Source organism: Fukomys damarensis, unplaced genomic scaffold, assembly GCF_012274545.1.
Source record: "Fukomys damarensis isolate Sample0158 unplaced genomic scaffold, DMR_v1.0_HiC HiC_scaffold_34, whole genome shotgun sequence".
NCBI classification, from domain to species: domain Eukaryota; kingdom Metazoa; phylum Chordata; class Mammalia; order Rodentia; family Bathyergidae; genus Fukomys; species Fukomys damarensis.
The window spans coordinates 2,150,484-2,160,221 of NW_022900946.1; the positions used below are offsets into that span (position 1 = coordinate 2,150,484).

At 58.2% G+C, this 9,738-nt stretch overlaps 2 protein-coding genes across 7 annotated transcripts in view; one reads left to right on the top strand and one right to left on the bottom strand.

The window, feature by feature from the left end:
- LOC109118055 overlaps nucleotides 1-8,841 on the top strand; it is a 45,960-nt gene extending 37,119 nt beyond the window's left edge. Inside the window, exons 2-3 of one of the 3 annotated variants that reach the window (XM_019207409.2) lie at nucleotides 820-922; nucleotides 4,638-8,841. In XM_019207409.2, coding sequence (XP_019062954.1) covers nucleotides 6,406-7,329 — 924 coding nt within the window. In that variant the 5' untranslated portion in view covers nucleotides 820-922; nucleotides 4,638-6,405 and the 3' untranslated portion in view covers nucleotides 7,330-8,841. Of the gene's footprint in view, nucleotides 1-7; nucleotides 923-4,637 lie in introns of those variants that run through there. The other 2 variants (XM_019207407.2, XM_019207408.2) reach the window with 2 other exon arrangements.
- The window catches only part of Katnip (katanin interacting protein), a 169,404-nt gene that overhangs the window by 34,487 nt on the left and 125,179 nt on the right, over nucleotides 1-9,738 (bottom strand). The gene's annotated exons all lie outside the window — the stretch shown is intronic.

Here is a 9,738-nt window from a genome sequence, read left to right on the forward strand (position 1 = left end):
AAGACTGCGTGCGCCACAGCACACAGAACGACTCTGCAGGGCAGGCACAAGGGTTCCACACTAGAGATGGAGACTCTGAGGCTGCTGCCCTCGTCCCAAGGTCACCTCAGCCACTCTGGCTGGCATTTCCAAGGTCTTGACAGCCACTCCCTCTTGGGTCGCACTGGTCCTGTCCTGGCCGGTGCCAGCATGGCCACGGCAGAGTCACCCGCCCCAGTACAGCTCTGGTCCCCAAGGGCCAGCTGTCTCCTGCCTGCACGCTGAGCCCCTCCCCAGGGCGATGGCTGGGCCTGGTGTGTTCGTGTGTTCATCCCTCACGCTTCCTTCCACACAGTGGCTTCTGTACTAATGGGAGATTTTTCCAGAACCCCCGTGGACTCCAGCAGCCTCAGACGCTCCAGCCCCTTCTACAAAGCGCACACGCTTCATTTGCATACAACCTATGCAATCCTCTGGTAGATTTTAAATCATCTCTAGATCACTTGAATACCCGATACAGTGTAAATGCTGTATAAATAGTTGTGTTGTATTATTTAGGGAATAATGATAAAAAAAATATTCAGTAGGGACATATTTTTCTGAATATTTTCCACCTGCGGTCGTCCGACTTTGTGAACGCAGAACCAGAGATACAGAGGGCCACCGTCTCAGTGGAGGTTGGTGGCATAAACGTTAGACCCAAGGCCGTGCCAGGGAGCCTGACGAGAGCCTGCTGCACCCTCCCTCGGGAGACTGTTGGGCTGCGCTGGGTAAGGAGCTCTCACTCCTAAGCACAGCCGCTCCCCTTCCCATCTCTCTCCTCCCTGGCCGGCACCCAAGAAGCCCGAGCAGACCCCGCCCTGCGACACCTCCCCCTCAGGACAGCCTGCCTGTGCTGCACCTGCGCGGTGTCCTTCGGCTTTCCTCTCATGTCCGGCCAGAGGTAAGTGGCACCTTTTGCTGATGCCGCCTCAGACTCCTCCTCCCAGGATGCTCTGAAGCGCCCATGGTTCACAGGGGCCTTTTCCCAACCCCAATCTCTTCTGCCCTCCCTGTTATAGCTCACAGGACCAAGTGAGAGTAGAATGCATTTTCATACAGTAAGATAAATGTTAGCTCAACTGAAGTAATTTAATACATGTGGCAAGGCCAGTACCCCCTGGCCCAGAAGTGTCCCCTCCAAGGAACATCCCACTGCTCGGCGAGGACGAATGGCACTGTGGTCCCACTTGACAGCCACCAGAGCACAGCCGCGCTGCAGCACCCTCAGGGCCAGACCCTGGCCTTAGTGCAGCCAGCCCAACCCGAAGACAAACATCTGCCGCAGAGCGCTGACTGCGACGTAGGACCGCAGGCCGGGCGGGTCCAGGACAGCACGCAGGGCCTTGGTGCAGACACCAGCTGACTCCGACCCGATGTGCGCTGGCGGTGCCTCCCCACACTGCCACACTGTGCTGTGCTGCAAGATCAGGGGCGCCCCCAGAACAGGAAGGAGCCACAGGCTCAGGGGCCCTAGGACTTGCTTCCGGGACTCCCTGCCTATGCCCGGACCGTCAGCTCAGCGGAGCACAAGGCGAGCAGCCGCAGCCTAGAGAGCTGCCAACCACACTGCAGGACTGGCTCGAAGGCTGCCCCTCCAGGAAGGCCCTGGCCTCCCTGCTCCGACTCCAGCTCTCAGAGTTACCCAGGTCTCCACACGAGAATGCCTGTCCTCACCAGGTGCTGGCTTTGGGGACACGGATGGGGCCCCGGCCTGTCTATCTGAGGACTAGCAGTGGGGGCTGAACTTGCTCTCTCAGGCACCTGAGCCGGAGAAATCATAGAGAGTTCTGGATCCATCAGGAGGAAACCTCAAAGGTCTGTCCATGTGCCTGAGGAGGAAGACCAATGCAAGCCACTTCCCCTGATGTGAATGAAAACTCACTGTCCTTGGAAAGAGAAGATGGTGCGACGAGACATTTCACAAGTACCACACGCGCCAGGCGCTGGGCGGGCCATCCTGTGCCCCAGCAGGCCCGACGGATGGTCACGGATGGGACCTGACAGATTAGTTCACAAGCTGGAGGCCCCAGGAAGCGATGCATGCTGGCTTGGCTCTCGTAGCATTCACAAGTTTCAGAATTAGTTGATGATGCTTAAAAATTAGGAGATCTATTCAACGCCGCCTTTCCAGCCTCTCTTGAAATCTCAGGCCATCTGGGTGCTGAAGAAGGGAGTCGTGGCTGCCCCTCAGGGTTGACACAGTCCAGCAATGACATGGTCTCTCCTATCAAAAGGCTGGAGCCTGCGGGGGGCACGAGACTGCCTGGCAATCGTGTGACCATCAGCAAGTCGTGATGCCTCCCATGCCTCAGTCTCCCCACCTGTAAGGTGGGGCTGGTAACGGCAGTCCTCATCTAACAGGGTTTCTACGGAGAATGAACGTGCGTGCACGGTACTCTCAGTGCTGCCTGCGTGAAATACACACACCACAGGTGAGCTACGCTCACGGCTGCCTGAGGTGGGGACCACAAGCTGACGGTCAGGCGAGCGTGGCCCATGGTCCCTGAAGCCCAGGGCAGCCGACCTGTTCCTGGCAGTGGGTGGCAGCAGGCATGGGAGGAACCTCACGCGCTCTGGGCACACCTAGAATTCTTCTCCACACCCTGCCTAGGTCAAGCTTCGCCTAGACCTCGGCTCAGCTCAGCATGCAGTCCTTGCCATTTTATTAGATTTGAACAACACTGCCCACCAGGTCCAGGCCTAGCGGGGGATGCAAAGCAAACAAGTCCTCTCCATGAAGAGTTCGTGGCCAGCTGTGCAGCATGCACAATGCAGGTGGCCCCGCCACCATGGGGGTCAGAGAGCTGGAGCAAGGCCCCTCGGCTACAGCCAGTGGACACCAGCGGGAATGATGCCAGCTCTCCAAAAGCCAATTTCCAACTGCTGTCAGATGGCTCACAAGCTATAAAACACTGAGGGCCACACAGAACGAACCTGCCAGGAGGCACTGAGGGACATGCCTGGAAGCCTGGCGGCGGGGGAGCCGAGAGCCCTCTAGGGATGTGGGGAAGGCCAGGGATCGGGGAGCCCTGTAGGGTGAGGCAGAGCCCTGATTTTGTGGATGGCAGCGTCTGTCACCAGATGGGCTGGGCATTCTGGGCACAGACACGGCAGCAGCTCTGACATGAGGGGAGGAGAGTTTTATGGGGCCGGCAGGAGAGGACAGCTACCTAGGGATGGAAAAGCCAGACAGCCAGCTTTTGGGGTTCGGAAGTAGAGATGGGTCACCAAAGCAAGCACCATGAACAAGAGAGGCGAGGGGACACGAGGATGATCATGCCCATGTCAGGGAGATGGGGCAGCGGTGGAGACTGGGCTGGGCTGGGCTCCGCCAGAGCCTCTCAGCGGGGAGTGACCCACATCGCCAATTGCTCAAGAAAAGCCCAAAGTCAATTTTTGTGCAACACTTTCCAACTTCTAAATGTTGGTAATTAATTCAAAGAACTGTGGAAAGACCTGGTGAGCCTGCCTATGCCTGTCATGAGCTGCATGGGGGCCAGCCTTCCTCCCGGGATGCCCCGGGCAGCATGTGGCCACTCTGGCTTGCTGTTGGTGCCCTGGGTGAGAGCTGGCAGGGCACACAGCACGCCTGATTCCCGCCCAGCACAGTGCCGGGTGCAGGGCAGCTGCGAGGCTTCTGCTGATCAGACAAAGGGGCCTAGCACTCGAGTGTGTGCAGGAAGGCAGGAGAGGCCCCGGGGCAGCAGGGCACAGGTGGAGAGGAAGAGGAGCGGGGTACAGAGGTTGGAGCAGGCACAGGGGTGGGCAGATGGGGAGGCCAAGAAGGGGCTGCAGGCGGGACAGCCAGGCCTGTGCTGGGTAGCTGAGCAGGGCACAGTGTTCCCACAGAGGAATCAAGGCCTGGGGCTGGGATCCGGAGCTAAGTCCTGAGCAGGGTTAGGTTTGGGAACTAATGAAGAAACTCAGTAGCGCGCGACTGCTAGGCTCTTAGAGGATGAGACACAGGATCTAGTTTTGAGTATTTACTGCTCTTCTTTGGAAAGGACCACTCTGTCTACACCACTCAGGATTTAAAAAAAAAAAAAATCCCCAACAGATGTACAGGGCTTGTGGAGCCCACACTACCTGAGAATGTCAAAGAGTCTTTAACAGGGCCTGTGCTTCAGCATGGAGTCAGTGCTCAGGAGGGTGCCACCTAGACTGAACCTCAAGAAGTGGCTGGGGACTCTGCTCACACAGCAGCTGCAGGCCTGCTGCAAGAGGGGCAGGGCTGAACGCAGTCTGAGAATGCTGGGTATGCAAGTAAGGGGCCCGGGTCCCTCCTTTCCCAATCTAAACCTCTCCAGGACGACCCTCCCTTCTCCAACGAGACAGCAGTAAAACGTGGAGTGGTGGAGTGGGGAGGGCACCCTGGGCTGGCTGCACTCATGCTGGACTGGAGCACGGTGGTCTGTTGGTCAGGCAGGGCACTGAAGCACAGTCCCAGCCCACAGCAGGAGGAGGGGGAGCCAAGGACAGGAGTAGGAGGGGAGCGCTGGCCTCCAGCCAAGCCATGCTCCCCCTCCACCCCTCCCAGCTGGTGCAGGGAAAAGTGAGTCAGGCCTGGCTAACCATACTAGATCGGGACCTTTCCTGAGGGTTGTCTCTTTCTGTAGGGACTGCTGAAATCAGGGTCTAACGTTATCAGGTGAGACTGCCTGGACCAGAGGACAAAGCTCACCCAGAGGACGGCAGGATTGAGTGACAGAAGCAGGCAGATCCCTGACGACATCTGAACTCCTGGAGTCTGCCACACTTGAAGCCAGCAAGCCCAGGCCCTTCTGTTACAGGTGCCAAAGAACCCTCTTCTGTGCCTAACCCAGTTTTAATGGAGCTTTCTGTCCCTGGCTATTACGAGAGTCCTGGCTGGGCCACTAGCCCTGCTCCTGAGCACTTCCAGCAACAGACTCAGCTGCTGTCAGTAACAGCTAAGACGGGCAGAAGTCGAGTCTGGGTTTATAGCTGCCCCAGGCCAGCGCCATCTGCCAGGCCCCGTGGCAGCCCGCCCCAGCCGCCTGACACACAGCCCTCCCTTCCACGTGTCTGTACTCGCCTCCCTGCTGGGGCTGCCGGGCTCTGGGTCCCCACCTTCTGGATAGAGCCTGGACACATCGGGAGTCCCTCCCCACTGGCCCTGACTGGTGGGCGTCCCTGTGGGTCTGCTTCACACCTGAGCCCTGGGACTCTTGTGGTCCCAAGCATGCATTCTGCCCGCAGGTCTCAGCTGCTCTGTCCCACCCCAGAGAGCTCCCATGGCCAGCGACAATGGCTTAGAACTTTTAGAGCTCTCAGTGACAAAGCAGTCCACTGTGGCCTGGGTGCCAAAGGTTCACCACCACTGGCCTGGACACTGACTCTGGTCAGCGTCTCTGCCTCCCACGCTGTGGGTCAGTCCTCTTTCCACCCGCGTGACATCACCAGGGTTCCCCGGCCAGAGGTGCCCAGAGCCGTCCGGCAGCCCGCCCGCACTACCAAATGAGGGGACACCTTCGGCCTAAAGTCATTGCTGTGTTTGGCCTTGGTTTGCATCCTGGTCCAAGCAAACCAACTGTAAAAAAACAATTTTCAGACAATTAGGCATATTTAAATATAGAGTGGGTATTAAGAGCAAAACAGTAATTACTGTCAGCCATGAGAGTGGCACTGGGGTTATACAAAAGCAAACACACCAGCTCCTCTGTCAGAGATGCACATGCAGCATGTGTGTGAAATGGGACACAAGGGAGACAGAGGAAACAGGAACGGCAGAATGGTGACCAGCGCTGAAACTGCTGATGGACACGTGGGTGGTTATTAAACCGATCTTCAATTCCGCTGTGTCTGAAAGCGTCTGTCCAGAAGAGGCACTTGGCCAGGAGCTGAACACGCCCCCACGGATCCTTAGCTGCCCTGAGTCCCCAGCCTTCTCTTGGGGATCCCTGCCCTCTCCAAACACGGCTGGGGTGTACGTGAGACCCCAGAGTCAGATCCTGCCTCCCTGCTTGAAGTCTCCAGCAACAGTGCCCATGTGGTCGCTCAGGGCAGGTGGGATGGCCAGGAATGGTTCAGAGCACTCTGTAGGTGCTCGATGGACAATATTTACCCCGGTTAATGGGGACCGAGGCGCAGGGACCTCCAGGGACATGGCTGCAGCCACAAGGATTGGCCCCTGGTGGGCTGGTACTGGTGGACAAGCTTTCTCTGAGTAAGTGCGTCTTTTTGCCTCTCTCCAAGTAAGACCGAAACCTTCAGCGTCCTACACAACCTGGCTCCAGCCCCGCCTGGAGCCTCCCCTTGGCCTCCTCTGTCCACCACGCCACAGCCATGGACTCCACTTCCGTCCTGGAAGTGGCTAAGCATGAGCCTGCCTCAGGGCCTTTGCCGCTGCTGTGAGTTCCACTGGGGATGCTCTCCCCGCTAACATCCAGGGCCACTGCTCCTGCCTCAACCCCAGTTCCCAGCAGCTGTTTCCTCCCCGCCAGGCCTCGGGTGCACTGCCCTCCTCTACTGTCTTCAGAACTCTCCGCTGTGCCAGAAGTGATGGCTCCACTGGGGTCCACGTCCCGCGCCCTCCCCACAGAAGGGACAGGTCTGTGCAGGCAGGGCCTGGCTGTTCGTTCACATCTCCCCGGCTCCAAGGCCGCTCGGCCCAATGTGCAGTCACCAGCCACATGGCCACATAAGTTAAAATTCAAACTAATTCAAATGACAGAAATTTTAAGGTGCAGTTTCTCGGTTGCCCTGGCTACATTCCGAATTTCCATCTGCTGCCCTGTTCAGAAGCTGCCATCCTGGCCAGGGCAGATACAGCACACTCACTGCCACGCAAAGCAGGCTGTGCGGCGCGTCCAGAGACAAACCGCCGGGACCTGGGTATTCATTCGTTCGCTCATTCACTCACTGATTCCCTCAGGCTTACAGGCTGAGCGCTATTCGGTGTACACAATGTTCCCGAGGGCCTGCTCTGCTCGGATGCCTGCTGTTATGAGCAGGCTGTGGGCAGCACCTGCATGGTGCCGCTGTGCGTGGATGGCAGTGCTGTGCTTGGTTTTGGTGAGGCGGGGCACCCTGAGGCAGACAGCCAGCGGACCGTCAGAACTGCTGGAGTCTGGGCCCCGATGGGAACCTGCGAGGTGGGGGTGGTGTGTCAGTCTGTTCTCTACTATCACAAAACACCCGAGGCTGGGAACTCCAAAGAAGAGAGGTATATTCGGCTCACAGCTCCGTGGGTTCCAGGGCTGGCCCAGCTCAGCTACGGTGAAGCCCTCATGGCAGAGTGTATGTGGGAGACGCAAGGACAGAAAGAGGCCAGGCTTGTTCTTTGCCTAATAACTGTTCTCTCAGGAACCCAGGGTCCTGTGAGGACAACCTGGGGCCCTTCTGAGGGCAGTGCTCCAGCAGCTCCTGTGAGGCCTCAGCTCCTGTCCACAGTGTATTCCCCACCTCGGACTGAACTTCTAACACACGAGCCCTGGGGGACAGGCCACACCTGCCTCCAGCCCCCCACACAGAGGAGACGACTGGACCCCTCCCAGCAGACGCAGGGCAAGAGGACCCTGAAGAGTATAAGAAAACCCAGGGCCCTCACATCCCTCCAGGCCCTGTCCGTCACTCCTCAGCTGGGGACCATGACACGATGGGACAGACATGTCAGCCCTTCCTTCTGAGCCTGAAGCTTCCTCTCCTTGACGGGCCAGAAGGAAAGTTCAAGATCCTTCTCAAGACAGCACTCAGCATAGCCACTTCCGGTCAGAGTTGGCCAAAGAGGCATAGTCAGTCTGCCACACCAGTTGCGTTCTGAGCCCTCGGCTTCATCTACAAGGTGGGCGGCTGCCACCGCCCTGAGGGGCCACTGAGGTGAAATGAGGTGGTGCCCTCTTTTTATTATTTTTCCCTCCCAGGCCTGCCTGGGCGCCCACCGGGGCCTCTTGTGTGTCTGACACCTGTGCGGCTGACACATGGCAGCTGTCACAAGGAGATGGCTGTGTGCCGCCTCCTGTCCTTGCACCCCCTCCCGGGCCCCTCTCCTCGGAGCAGCTTACATGCACTGGGCCACCTAAGGAGGGGGAAAGGAGCCCATCAGTGTCAGCCCGAAGATGGAACAGGCAGCACACGTTCCAACAGAAAGACTCTCCTTTCTTGCACGGCCTTCTTTCTTCCGTTCTGAATACGCCTTGGTTGGATGAGCTCCTCCATTTAACTCTTCTTCAAGACTCTCATGCACAAAACGCAGTATTAACAAGCCACGTCTCCCGGGCCAGGGTGTAGTTCCTATAAACCCTCACTTTATCTCCTCGGAAACACACAGTAGCAGCTTCTCTGGGGAATATTAAATCAGACCAACCTGCAGCTGCATCGGTTTGTGCTTTTCTGCCCCCAGTAAATTCTGGCAACAGATGGCTGTGCGTTACATAAGCGGCCCCCGCAGCCCTGTTGCCTTCCCTGTCTACCCTGAACCGCCCCGGCCCAGGCAACCCCCGGTGCTCTGTGGGGCACGGAGGACCCCGCTTCATTACTGTGTTCCAGACACACAAGAACGGCTGAGCACGGGCTGAAAAGAAAGGCCTGCCTTGGCCAAAAGGATTGGAGCTGTCGACTCTGTGCTCCAGCCCAGGAAATGTGCTTTTCTCGGCCGGAGATGCATTTCAGTGACAGGGCTGAGCGGTATGATATGGTATGGGCAGCCAGCACGGCCTCACTACTGGTCTGTCCCGGGAGTGGGGTGCTGCGGCTGTGGGCCAGGGCCGCTCCGGGGTCCAGGCCGCCTCTGAGCACACAGAGCCAGGACAGCCAGTGAGGCAGGGCTGCTGACCGACTCCAGAAACTCCCTCCTGGGGTCCAGGGGCTCGGATTTCTTTTTCTCAAATTTAAAGTGTAGGTGTCGCTTTGGGTTACTCCTCTGGGCAGGGTGCGCGTGAACAGGGGCAGCTGGGACTCTGCCCCTGGATCTGCGGTCCCAACAGCTGACGGTGCCCAGGCCAAGTTCCCAAGGGTGAAGGCCTAAGTGGTGGGTGGGTGAGAGAGCAGCCAGGGAAGGCACTGAGAGGGAGGGCTGTGCCCACGCAGGTCCCCAGTCTAACTTGCTGTGTGGCCTGTGCAAACTACCTGCCCTCTCTGAGCTTGTACCTGAAGATCGAATGAGCAACAAGGGCAAGGGGCACACTTGCAAGGCCAGGACTCAGAGAGGCCGGGGCAGGAGGATTGAAAGTTCGAGCCTAGCCTGGGCAACTTAGGAACTTAGACCCTGTCTCAAAAAAAGAGAGAATAACGGGACTTGGAGGTGTATCTTGGTGTAAAGGTCCTGGGTCCAAGCCTTAGTACCACAAATAAACGCAAAAACCAATCAACCAACTAAACCCAATAAACAAAAACAGAACACAAAGGGCAACATGAGTGCTCTTAGGGCATGGGAACGTGGAGCTCATTCATTCGTCCGCTCTGAGGCAGTGGCGAAGCCGCCTAAACTCGGGTGCGGGGAGGAGGAAGGGGGCGCCGCTCACAGTTGTAATGGGGCATGGGGCGGGGAAAGTGACAACCGGGACTCCAGGAAGCACAGGCCCAGGCAGGCACAACCAGACACCCAGGAGGCCCTGCGGGCACGGGCACCAACAGGAGGGAAGCGGGGCGGGCGCAAGGGGCTCGGGGGCTCTGCCGCCAGGCTCGAGGATGACCTCGATCGGCTGAGCAGGGTGTGAGGGGACCCCGCTGGGGCAGGACGGCCCCTCGCTGTTCCGCACC